Source organism: Tamandua tetradactyla, chromosome 3 (assembly GCF_023851605.1).
Source record: "Tamandua tetradactyla isolate mTamTet1 chromosome 3, mTamTet1.pri, whole genome shotgun sequence".
In the NCBI taxonomy this organism is placed as follows: Eukaryota; Metazoa; Chordata; class Mammalia; order Pilosa; family Myrmecophagidae; genus Tamandua; species Tamandua tetradactyla.
In genome coordinates, this window is record NC_135329.1 from 10,777,184 (window position 1) to 10,790,582 (window position 13,399).

The following is a 13,399-nucleotide window of genomic DNA, read 5'->3' on the forward strand; positions in this document are numbered from 1 at the left end:
ACATGCTCCAAATACGCCACCTGTTCCTGAGTCCTCTTCCAAGACCTGTTTCTATGAAAGCTCTTTTTTAGAAGCTACCTTCCACTAAAGGTCCCTGAGTATCGTTGTGATGGAGACTGGAATCAGGGATCTCCTTCTAACATGCAAAGAGTTTTAGAGTTCTGGCTACTTGATCTGTTGTGATGTTTGCCATCTAAAAATGTCTCCTAGTGGTTAAGGGCAGTTACCCATGAAACTAATAGATTCATCATAAGGAATTGTCATTAAGGGAAAGTGGCCCCCAAAGAAAAATGTGCATAAGCCTAACAATCAATTTGGTTATATGCTTTAGTCAGTTCATGAGTAAATCATGGCCTGCTATTGGACTCATAACAAAGAGTGACTAAGGATGAAAAAACAAAAATATTCCTTATAATTAAGATAGTTAAAAGAAGCCTTGAATCAGCAAAATAAGAAAAACAAGGAAAATAAAGAACAAGAGAATGAAGATTGAAAGTGTGGCGATCTGTAGTCTTTTCTTACATGGATCTTGGGTGGAAACTGTCTACAGCTCATGCAGTCACCTACTTTAGTCTAAAGTTCTTGGGTGGAAGCTGGCTCCTTCCAAGGGCTGACTGCTTCTGACAGTCCTAGGCTTGAGGTCTCCATTAGGGACAGTCTTCTTGCGTGATCCATGGATGATTTATGTCACTTTGATTGAGGCACGTGAATCCAAAGATGAATCCCTTGGAGTGTCACTATGTATTAGTCATTAACAATACAAATAGGGTTCTTTCTGATGGAATTTGAGGGCTGTTTTCTCTCATGTCCCTTCCGGACTACCACACCTCTAGTTTTAGGTAATATAGAGGTTGTTATGATTATGTTGAAGAAGACTGCTTGCACCTATTATGGTAAGGCTGGGGTATCACATGAGTCACTTGCAGTATTTGGCCAGATCTACTTGCAGTGATGTGTACTGTTAAATTGTAGATGATATTCCTAGTAGAGTCACGGACCAGCCATTATTAACCTAGAAGGACCGTCATTGAACCCCTGAAGGAACTGATCTCATTGACATTAAAGCCAATAGCTTTAAAGCCAATACCTTAGACCATGGAATTTTGAGAATTATGCTAATTTTTCCTGATTATGAGTTTTCCTGTTTCAATCTTAAGATATGACCCATCAACTAACAGAATTGAGTCTGGATTTTCTAAAGGGATTTCTAATCTATTTGGAGCATAGATAGTTCATGAGTAGGGGTTAAACAGTCATGAGTTTCTCCTTCAGGTGACAGAAGAGGGGTAGCAGATTTCAAAGTATTACTGCAATGAATAGAAATACGTGAGGGGAAAAGTAATGGGATTTCATTGGTGGTAAGCTTACTTGCTGAAAAATGTGTATATTCAGTGAGCAGCAAACATGGTGCAGCCTTAAGTACCACCACATTTAAAGGAGACCCTAAAACTTGGCAGAAGCCTCTGTTACTTTTGCTGTTGTAGCTATTTCCCTTAGACAAGGTGAGGGCTTTGCCACATATCAAGAGAGAAACTCCAGTCAACTACTGGTGTCTGATGCTTCCCATAAAGTCGAGTCATAGCACCAAGGGCTTGTTTAGATCTCTCATGTACAATTAGGTAGAAAGGTTTATGATAATTAGGTAGGCCCAGAGTGGGAGGTTATTGAAGGACTAATTTTAACTCACAAAAGGCCTCTTCATGTTTAGATTTCCAGGAAATCTCAGGTTTGTATCCTGAGAATGTGTAGTGGTCTGATGACTTAAGAAGAGAGTTGGAGGTCCAGTACCTACAGTAGCCAGTGAGACCCAGGATTCTTCTTAATTGTCTCTTAGGAACAACTGGAAAAGATTTTAATGGCCTTCAGAAGTAAGTGATTTTCCTCCTTGGGAGAAATCATGTCCTGGGTTCTGGGCTTTACTTTGACAAAATTGTAACTTCGCTTTGAAAACCTTATGCCCTTTCTAAACAAAACATTTGATAGCTGGAATAAGTCTTAGCGCTTACCTCATCTTTAGAACTTTCCTCTTATGGACATGCAACAAAAATGACAAGAACAGAAAAACACAAGTAGGAGTGTGTCATATTTTCACCAAGGATAATCGTATTTTCAAATTCTAATTAAATAGCTAAAGAAATCCTAAGAGGGGTTCCTTAGTCCTAGGAGACAAAATAAGCTCATTTGGGGAGATGAATTAAAGAAACCAGTTCAACCCAGTGCAGGACTTAGCCTGCCACCATAGTCAGAGAGATTCCAAAAGGGATATTCAAGGAGCCTCCGAGGAACTCACCAGCAGAGGCCATTGACTCACTAAGTAAATAGTAAATAGGAAAAGATTTACTATTTCCACGTTGAGGGTCTTGGGCTGTGGCAGTGAGAAGGTCTTGACTGGATCCCAGTGGTATCTCCAAGATTGTCAAATGCTGGCTCTCCAAGATAGCAGCAGGACAGCCTGTTACAGACACAGCTACGGTTATAGCATATCACGTAAGAGATTCTCCTACCTCAACAGAGTCTCCGTAGAACCTCAGAGGAGGAGGCGCAAAATCAGCACATCCAGTGAGACACTGATGTCTGGCTTATGGTGAATCTTTCCATATGGGACTTGATTAGGATTGAGCAAGGATCAAGAGCTAAGGATTGGCAGACACAAAGTGAGGATTTTGTAGCAAAGTTCAAAGATTCTTGGTGTGTAAACTGTTGTTTCTATTGAAGAGTTGATAAAGTTATTTGCAACTTTTATCTTCCTGGGCAAGAGTTTCTTGGAATAGTAAAGTTATACTATGAAGCAGGGGAATAGTAAACTCATGTTAATGTCAACCAGTCAAATTCAGTCTGCTGCCTGTTTTTGCAAATGAAGTTTTATGGGGACACAGCCACACCCATTTATTTACCTGTTGTCTATGCCTGCTTTGGCGTTACAGCGGCAGGGTTGTAAATGGAGGCCATGTAACTCACAATCTAAATAGTAAATAGGAAAGGATTTACTATCTGGCCCTCTACAGAAAGTCTGCCAACCCCTGATGTAGACAGTAAGCTGTGTGGGGTTAGATCATTTCAGTTCTCATCTCCCTGACTTCATTTCTTATTACTCTCCCTTCTTTACTCTGGCCTTGCTGCTCTTGGAATGCACCAAGCTCCTAGCCCAGGGCCTTGTACTTCTGGTTCCTTCTCCCTGAATATGCTGCCCCTACATATTCACTTTGCTTGCTCTCTCACTTCTATCAGATCTTTACATTCACATGTCATATTCTCAATAAGGCCTTCCCTGACAGCCATATTTAAAATTGTAATTCCCCTGCCCTAGCCCAGAGTACATAAAGAACTCCCTCCACTCTATAGTAGAAAAACAAACAGTCCAGTTAGGAAATGGGCAAAACAGACACTTTCCCAGAGAGGATATACAGATGGTAAATAAGCACATTAAAAGATGTCCAACATTTTTAGCCATCAGGGAAATGCAAATTAAAGCCACAATGAGATAACATTGTAGTATTTAGACAATATTAAGAGCTGACAAAGCCACAGAGCCAGTCGATCACTCAGATGTTGCCAGTTTGGCAGTTTTTTATAAAGTCACATACTCACTTACCATGTGACCAAGCAACTGTCCCCCTGTGTCTGTATCCTAGAGAAATGGAGACATATTCACACAAAAGCCCATACACAGATATTCATAGCAGCCATATATGAAATTGCCCAAAACTGGAAACAACCTGAATGCCCGTCAGTGGATGAATGGATAGACAAACTGTACATCACACATACCCTATAAGTGCCGGAGGGAATACTACTCTGCGATAGAAAGGAACGAAGCTATTGATCCTCACAGCGGCTTGGAGGAAGCTCAAAGGCATTTTGCTAAGGGGAAAAAAGCCAATCTCAAATGGTTATTTACTATATGGTTTTATTTATATAACATTCTCAAAATGATGAAATTATGGTAATGGGGAACAGATCTGTGGTTGCCAGGGGCTAGAACTGGGTGGGTGGGGGGTGACAATGAAGAGTCTCTTGAGGGCTAGAACAGTCTGTGTCCTGATAGGGCTGTGGGTACGGGAACCTATACAGTGATGACATCTCATAGAATTATATACCAAAAGGTAAATAAATAAAAAGAGAAAAGGAAAGGAAAAAAGAAGTGCAGGCAAAAGCTGGTGAAATTCAAATAAGACCTGCAGGTTAGCTGGTAGTGCCAGGCCATTGCCAGTCTTCTGGCTTCAATCATTGCTTTGCAAGATGTTATTACTGGGGGAGGTGGGATGAGGACTTGTGGGAACCCTGTTCTCTATCGCAATCAGGGGTCTGAAACGGTTTCAAAATTTAAACTTTACCAAAATTGGTCGGGGGGGACACATTTCTGCAGCAGCACTTAGGAATCTTGAACTTTTACATAGAAAATATAAAACCCCTGAAGGATTATAAATTTAATGAAGTTTCTAAGCACTGTAATTCCATTTGTTTTAATTTTCATTGGGAAATTATGCTCAGTTATTTTAACAGTATTGTTATAAATATTTTATGTTGTTAAAATTACAATGTATACATGAAAAAAAAAATCCCTTGTGAGTTTCTCCTCCAGATAACAACTCCTTAGCCATGTATGCAGAGCTCCTGGGGATGTGGCTTCTGTCTACTTTTTCAAACACAGCTCCTTATGCCCCCAACATATATTCTGGGGTGAAGTATTTGCAATCCTCTCTTTCCCCCATATAGTTTCCTTTCCTCTCAACTCTTATATGCTTGATGAGCTTTTCCTCCAAGCCCCAACACAAATGATGCTTTCTTCACAAAGCCTTCCCTGACCCCAGAGGCAGAGCTGTTCTAGCCTCGTGCTGTTCCTGCAGCCTAGGGGTGGGGTTGCGCTGTGTTGCCCTCCAGTTATTTGTTCATTTGTCCAACCCCCACCCTCATCCCTGAGCTCCTCCAGGGAGCAAGCTCAGCCCCTACCTCACCACTGAATTGTATGAATGGAGATCAGCAAGCAAGTGAGTCAGAAGCTCTGCAAAGTCCTTCATAATCGATTTGGTTGATTTTCCCTGACTCTGTCAGTACAGTAATTTTCAACAAAGTTAAAGCCAAAAGGAGGTCTGATTAACCACAGTTAACCAGAGCTGTAAATTAATATCTGAAGCGTTTTCCAAACATTCAGCCTAATTAAGACTTGATTATATTTTAAATTTTTTCCAATTCTTTCTTTGTTATTCATGACACTGTGTTGCAAAAGTAGCTGCAGAAAGATTGTGAGGTTGCACTCATGAACTTCCTTGGACAGAAAAGATCTAAAACTTACGAGCAGGACATGGATTCCGAAGGAGAGAGGGTGGGATGTGAAGACAAGCCTAAGCCTGTGTTTATCGTGAATTTCCCTTCAAGGTTTTCCTGAAAGAAGCCAGGTATTCTCCATCCTGCAAGCCGTCCCTGGCCAGTCTGCCTGCAGTGCCATAGCAGGCACAACTGGCCTCAGTGAGAAACTTCTGATTTCCCTCTTTAGCGTCCTCTTGGGCAAAGTAACTGGGGCTCCTGAATTGTCAGCAGGTCTAACTTCTGTCCCCACACTCCAATGAAATGACTCAGAGCTTCACCATTTCTAATGGCACAATCTCCTTCCCAGTTCTCCATCTAAGGGCCGGCAGCTCTATTAAACAGGGCAAATGGCCTCCTCCACGAAACTGGTCCCTCCCTTGGCTCCTGAGCCCTCTCCTGCCTCTCCCCACCCCCTCACCTATGACTGCAGCCCTGACATTCCTCCCAGATGTACTCACAGATTTAGGCTTACTTTAAAAAATTAAAAGTAATAATTACCATGTTTCCCATGTCCAGATTCCCCCTCTGTCTTCACTGCTTTCTGGCATACTGCTACCTTAAAAGGCCAAAATTGGGTGCCACCTTCCTCCAGGGACCTCCTCACTGCCATGTCTGTTCTTCCTTTACACCCCTTCCAGGAGCACAGGAAAGTCAAGTGTCCTTTTGCTGTTTTAGCACTTCATATATTCTGGCTTGTGGAGTCCCCTGTGATTTTATGAGTTTCTCTTATTTCTTCACCCAAACAAAGGCTCCTTCCAGATAGGATCCGTGTCTTAAAGTGACCCTTGACCTCAGGGTGCCTCATGGAGGGTTCAGCACACCGGGCAAGTGCTCAGTGCATACCTGACGACCGCGATGAGGTCAATCATTACAGTTGCTTGGAAAGGGAAATATGAAGAAGGAAACCTGAAATTCCCCCTCCCTTCTCCTCATGTTCCCAGAGCTGGAGCCCAGCCAGGTGTCGTGCACTAGACCAAAGCGCTCTTCCTGCATGACGGGCCGGGTGGGGGAGCCTGGGCTCGGCTTCCTGCCCTGGCCTGGCTGCTCACCGGTGGCACTCAGACAAGTCACTTCAGTTCTCCATAAGCAAAACTGGAATAATACCCAGGGCTTTGGGGAGGCAAATGCTGCCATTGAGAAGAGTGGCCTGTGTGGTGGGAAGTGCAGGCACCACAGCAGGCCCGGAGAGACACTGTCTGAAGGCAGGCAAGCCTTCCGGCACCCTCCGGTGACATCCATACTGAGTGGGGTTAGTCCTGCCAGGCGGGGGGGGCGGGGAGGGCAGTGTCCCGGGGACGTGAAGGATGACAGTCTTCTGCAGAGAGGATGGGGAGCAAAATGGTTCGTTCTGGCCATCTTCCGGGATCTTCCGGGGAGCAGCCCTGGAGGAAAGATTAGAGGATAAATGAGCAGCGCAGGCTCTGGCAAAAGGACCAAGAAGTTAAACTAGAAGGGGTCTGAGAAGAGCCTGGATGTGGGGTGGAAAGAAGGGTCACAACAGAGAAGGGACGGGGCCTAGGCCCAAGATGACAGAATCCAGGCATTTCAAAGAGAAGAGTGCAAACCTACCACTCGGCCCCACACCAAACTGTATGCCAGACAGTGGACAAAGTGGAGGGGAAAGGAGAGATCACGTGACAAGGCGTGTTTATGACCCCAGAGACACAGACATGCTTGGGAAGCCTGAAGGGCCACTAAGCAAACCTCAGGCCCACTGCAGCTGCTGCAAAAGTGAATGTTCTCTTCACTGCAAGTTGCGCCAGCCTCCCCAGCCCCGGTTCCCCTCTGTCCTCAGGCTCGCTGCAAAGGGGCCAGCAGTGCACCCCCATGGCGAGTCAGGTCGAAAGCCAGGAGCAGTGCCTCCCTCCTTGAGGGCACTCGTCGAGCTGGACCCAGGGCAGGTCCTGCCCAGGGGGTCCTCCTCCAGGTCACAGTGTCCCGGCCTTGAGGAAATTAGGCAGGGCAGCACCATGTTGTATGGTTGCTCTTTTACTGGCATCACAGGAAGATATTTCAAAAGTCACTTGCTGAGAGCTCCAGGGCTCCCTGCTGCATCTGGGGTAGGGCTCGGGTGCAGCCAGCATTCTATCCTCCCTTCCCCCCCTGCTCTATCCCAGTACCTCTCAGGGTCACACAACAAGAAGTGGAGACCAGAGAACTACCCTTTCTGAGCCCACTTGCCACCCGAAAGCACACACCTTGATTTACCCTCTCCCATGCATGGATTCATCCGTTCATTCATCTATTCAGTCTGAGCCCATATGTTCTAATTTACTAGCTGCCGAAATGCAATATACCAGAAACAGAATGGCTTTTAAAAAGGGGAATTTAATAAGTTGGTAGTTTACAGTTCTAAGACCAAGAAAATGTCCCAGTTACAACAAGTCTATAGAAATGTCCAATCAAAGGCATCCAGGGAAAGATACCTTGGTTCAAGAAGGGTGATAAAGTTCAGAGTTTCTCTCTCAAGTGAGAAGGCACACGGCGAACATAGTCAGCATTTCTCGCTCATCTGGAAAGGCACATGGTGAACACAGTCAGGGTTCGTCTCTCCTCTGGAAGGGCACATGGCGAACATGGCATCATCTGCTAGCTTCTTCTCCTAGCTTCCTGTTTCATGACACTCCCTGGGAGACATTTTCCTTCTTCATCTCCAAAGGTCGCTGGCTGGTGGACTCTACTTCTCATGGCTATGTCGTTCTGCTCTGCTCTCTCCGACTCTCTCATTCTCCAAAATATTTCCTCTTTTATAGGACTCCAGATACTTATCAAGACCCACCCAAATGGGTGGAGACATATCGTCACCTAATCCAGTTTAACAGCCACTCTTGATTAAATCACATCTCCAGGGAGATGATCTGATTACAGTTTCAAACATACAGTATTGAATAGGGATTATTCTGCTTTTATGAAATGGGATTTAGATTAAACCATAGCTTTTCTAGGGGACATACATCTTTTCAAACCAGCACACCATATTAATTGAAGAAATGGGTAACATAGTTCCAAAAGCCACAGGCTTCTTTCTGCCAGAGGGTTTTGAAGATCAGGCAGCAGAGGACCAGAAGCCACTCCTGTCCCGGCTCCCCCACAGTGGCTCTGACCCCTCCTCTACTCAGTACCCTGGTCACTGCTGGAAAGAAGGCCATGAATTGAACATGCCCAGGATTCTTGGCTGCTCAGACCCCAGGGCAGGGTGGTGAGGAGACTTTGGTTCTCACAGACTGTTCCTCATTTTCTCACAACACCCCAGCCCTAATACTCTCATCCTTCTGACGCTTCACCCAGGAACAGAGACTCAGCTCTGCACCTTACTTGCCCAGTCTCCCAAGCAGCATATGGCAAAGCCTGCAATGAGCCACATCTTCTGCCATAAAATCTCTTTAGCACACTCTTTCCAGGAGTTTGCTGCCTGGAGCCTTTGATGGGTGGCTTTGTTGAAGTCTGTTGACTTAGAAAGTCAACATCTGAGGAGCCTAAAGATCTCCAGGGAAGAACCTTTAGCAGGGTTTACCTTTCTCTCTGTCCACCTAGAGGACCCTACTAAAATGGAGTCATTTTAGTAAGTGAGGAAGAGTTCTGTTTACTACATTTCTGGTCTCCCATTAACCCCTTGAGTTGTGGCCAGGGAGACCACTCTGGCCAGGCCCCCTTAAGGCCTCCTACTCCTAGGGAGCAGCTGCAAGGGGTGTGACTGCGTTACCCGGGCCAGCCTGGGGGAGACCACTTTAAGGGTCCACGTCACTGTTCAGCAAGCCATGTCTAGGACTCCAGTGGCCGGAACCTCAGCAGCATTCAGGTCTTCAGGGAGAGCTAGATGACCCCGGAGTCTGTGAGAACAGAATCCTGGAGAAGCCCCTACCTGGACCTGCAACCTGCACAGCTCTCTGTCCTGGATCTGCTGGAGTGGACACGTGCTGGTCCCAGGGGACTATGCCACTTGCCTATCTAGACCTTTGATTCATTCAGCTTCGAGAAGCTAAGCCTCTCTATGGGTCAGGTCCCCACTCAGTCATGACAAGAAGGTGATTGGCCGGGTCTGTGGGGCTTTGTGACCCGCGGGCAGGGCTCTTCCAGCCGCTCAGAACCCTTCATCCCTGCCTGCACATACTGCCTCCATGCAACCCCAGAATCACCTGGATGTGTGACCCAAGGGGGCAAGGGGTGGCAATTTTGCAATTTTCCAAACAGGTGACTTCAGTCCCCCTGGGCCTGGGCAGGAGGGGGTAGCCCAGTGACAATGGGCATAGCCCCACGACAGGAACGGGAGACGTTTTGTCAGGCTCTACAGGGTTCTCTCTCTAATCCCCCAGCGTTGGTTCCAGTTCCCTGGCAGGTAAGATGGCTTCTACAAATGGCAGTATATGGGAAATCTAGAGTTGGGAAGGGATTGTAGCCAGAGGCTGAGCTTCAAGAAGCCCAGTTGGCTGTCCCCAAGCAGTGGGGGTAGAAAAAAGTTCAGTTCAAAGGTCTGTCTTGCTTCTGGACTGGCCACTCCAAGGTCTTGGAGAGCAGAGGCAGGATGTGTGCCGGCCGGCCACCTGCTTGTGTGCCTTGGGTTACTGTCTACCCCAGGAATGCTGACAACCCTGACCAAATTCTCACTGTGTGACGGGCTCTGGGCTCAGTATTTGTGGCTCACTTAATTCTCATCCCCGCTCTGTAAGGGAGGGACTATTTCCGTCCCCATTTTATAGATGTGGAAACAGGCCTAAAGTCGAGCAGCTAGGAAATGGTAGAGGCAGGATTTGAATCCACATGGTCTGACTGGAGCTCTGGTATTCTTAACCCACTGCCATTTTGGAGCTTGTGGAGGCAGGCTGCTGCCTGCTGCAGGATTGGACACTGGGGGTCTTTCAGAGCCCTGCTGGGACAGACGGTGCACCTGGGGGGCTGCAGGGGTTATCACCGGTCCTTCCAGCCAGAACTGTGCTGAGGTTGGATAGACGTTACCCTAGGGAAGTAGAGAAGCCTGGAGGCCTCTGAGTTATCTTCAAGACATGTTTGTAGAAGTTAGTTTCTTTCCACGGAAGACTTTTTAAATAATAGTCCATGGAATTGCACAACACAAATGGTGAACCCTGAATGAAACGATGGACTATAGTTAATAGTACAATTATAAAAATGTGCTTTCATCAATTGTAACAAATGTCCCATGCCAATGCAAGGTGTTAATAGGATGGTATGTGGGAATCTGGTATTTTATGCATGATTGTTCTGTAAACCCACAACTTCTCTAATAAAATAATAATGATAATAATAAAAAGCTAAAAGTACATGCAGGCTGGCAGTAAAGTATGCCATGACTTATAAAATCATGACTTGACTTATAAAATGTTAAAATGGGAGATTTCAGAGTTCTGTGGACTTATTGGCCATCTTTGTGATTAGGGGATATAAGGGCTAGATCTGAGTGCAGTTGGTCCTGGGTGTCTGAGAAAAAAACACATGGTTTCTAGAAACCCTTCTGACCATGGAATACTATGATCTGGTCACAGTGACCATTTCTCCAGCCCTTCGCCTGCAGAATGACCAGTAGCCCCACCTCTCCTAAGGAGAACTACAACCGGCTGTCCTGTCCCTTCTGAATACACCGTGAAATGTATGGTTCTAGCATAGGAAATGATTTAGCAAAATCACAAGATTAAGCCTGATAGTAGGAGTCCAGGCCCTGCAGAGCAGCTTTTCCCAAGGCCATCTCCTTAATGGGGTTTTTCCAGCTGGCCTGGGGCTGCTACAACCCAGCCAGGGGACATTTCTCCTTATAGTCACCATGTGCCAAAGATAATGGCAGAAACACAGAGATGGTGCAGTGAGCAAATGCTTCACACACTTCTGTCCCCAGGAGCTGGTCTGACTTGAGTCCAGGCTGGTCATCTCCCAGTCCAAAAGGCCATCAGACGTTGGACCAGTTCATGATTTCAACTTGTGGTTTTAGGGGATAGATAATTGGTTTAGTTCAATCCAGAGTCTCAGAACAGACCCGGTGTTCCAGGCCATTCCAGCCAGTCCATCTCTTGGAAGGACGTCTTGGTGGAAATAAGCCATCCATTCAACCCCCTTTCTGACATCTCAGGCTGATGAGTGAACCATCTTTGAGGTTTGAGGACCAGATCAAACTTAGGGGCACTCACTTTTCTATCTTAAGCTAAGCAAGAGTGTGGGTTTGGAGATGGTTTGGGGATGGGGCGGGGCAGCATTTAAAGGAGTCTTTGCTTAGGACCAGGGTGCCACCTGCTGGCCACAGTTAGCACCATTCCCAAGGCCAAATCCAGGAGAGGAGAATGGGAAGGGCGTTCTGCCCTCCCCATCACTGCGAGCAATAGGGAAACCAGGAGGCTGGCTTCTGTGACCCTCTAGCAAGTATGGCAGAGAATCCTCGCATGGACCCCTGGGTGCCTCGGATGAGTCCTCTTGAACCAAAACAGACGCCAGTCAGGGCAGAGAGCCTCACCAGCTGAAAGGACCCAACCAGTCCTGAGTAGAGACAAAGGCCCTGTTCTTAGTATGAGCTGCTGAGTCCAACCCATGTCCCTGAATTCCTCGTAAGGGCTGACCGCATGATTGACTGGTAGCCTCAGAATGGAGTCATATTTTCCCAACTTCCTTCTTACAGGCATGGTTGCCACTTGTGGGGCTCTAGATTCAGACTGATTAAAGGTGTGGAAAATGTCCTCCCATCAGGTGCCATCAGAACTAGGAATTTCTGGCCAAGCTAAGGGCACTGGGACATTTCCCAAGCCCCTACATAGCTCTTGGTGACTCTTGGAGTCCTGCTAGCAAAGTCTTTAGTTTTGTTGTAGGAGAGAAACTGGAGATGTTTTCTATGTACCAGGGAGAAAGACACTAACACTGTCCCTTCCAGGGAGGTGGTGGAACACCCAGCCTATGCCGTTGCAACACAGGCCACCCAATCCCAGATCCACGTGTGCATCAGCTGAGGGCTGTGGCTCGCCCACCTGGCTGTGCACCGCAGTCACCTGGGGTATTCAGTAAATAGTTCTGCTTGGGCTCACTCCAGCCTGTTGAATCGGAATCTCCACAGTTGTTCTGAAAATCCTCCCTTGGAGAGCATGCCAGCCCTTAGCATGTCTGGTTCCAATAGAGCAAGCCTGTACCATCAGCCAGCCCAGTCCTGGGGAGCTGCAGGAAGGTTGCCTTCAGGCTGAAAGACCCTTGAAGCTCAAATGATTTCAATAAGAAAACTGGAAGACTAGTCTGAACTAGGACCATCACCTCTGTTTTTCTCCAATAACCAGCCTTGAAGTTCACACTCGAACAGAACAAAATCCCTAAAGTGATTCAGAAACGTCCAGGGCCAACCTAAGATCACCATATACCTCCCAGAACCCTCACCCACCAGCCCAGACTCTCTGAGACTTAGCAGAGCAGACCCAGCACTGGCCCAGTCCCATAAGGACCAGGGGACCTAGGAACAGCATGACTCATGAGTAGATGAGCCTGTGGGAGGCTCCCAGCAATAATTCTGGCTTCTGCAGCTGGTCCCCAGCAGGCACCTCTGCAGACCTCAGGACACTTGGCAGAACCTGACTGCCCATCCTTTGGGGGCTATTCGAATCCATCTCTCTAACTCTGCTGGCTCCCTCTTTCCTGGCTTCCTGAATAATATTTACTGTTTTCACTAAATTTCTGGGCATTTGATTATACTGTTCTCATTGTTTGTCTCCCCAGCAAGACTCTGAACTCCTTGAGACCAAGGGCAAATTATTTGTTTCTCACAGTTTCTAACAAAATACGTACTCATCTAAATAAAGTTAACTTTCCTTGGCCCTACCTGGCCTGCCATCCACTCTGTCCTCTCTTACTGATGTTACTTTACGTGAGGCTCCTGGAAATGCAGAAACACCCTTCTAACTCTAGTCTCTGCAGTTCCACTCCACATCGCTGTTGGGCAATTAATGTTCACCGAGGATGGCTAGGAACCCTAATATGAATGAAATGTGGCCCGGCCATTGAAGAAGTTTAGGAGGAAGGGACATAGATTTGATTTCAACATCATGTGATAAATGTCATGCTTGAGGTATGCTTGGGGTGCTATAGAAGCACACAGGAGGTGCAGAAGGCTTCAGAG

The 13,399-nt window shown here is 46.6% G+C and overlaps 1 protein-coding gene across 8 annotated transcripts in view; it reads left to right on the plus strand.

The window, feature by feature from the left end:
• MAPRE3 (microtubule associated protein RP/EB family member 3) overlaps window positions 1-13,399 on the plus strand; it is a 52,551-nt gene that overhangs the window by 31,207 nt on the left and 7,945 nt on the right. Inside the window, exons 1-2 of one of the 8 annotated variants that reach the window (XM_077152361.1) lie at window positions 9,358-9,498; window positions 9,621-9,643. The exons of 3 other annotated variants lie outside the window; for them this stretch is intronic. In XM_077152361.1, the coding sequence (XP_077008476.1) occupies window positions 9,448-9,498; window positions 9,621-9,643 (74 nt within the window). In that variant the 5' untranslated portion in view covers window positions 9,358-9,447. Of the gene's footprint in view, window positions 1-1,741; window positions 1,869-9,357; window positions 9,644-13,399 lie in introns of those variants that run through there. 4 more of the 8 variants (XM_077152365.1, XM_077152362.1, XM_077152359.1 and 1 more) reach the window with 4 other exon arrangements.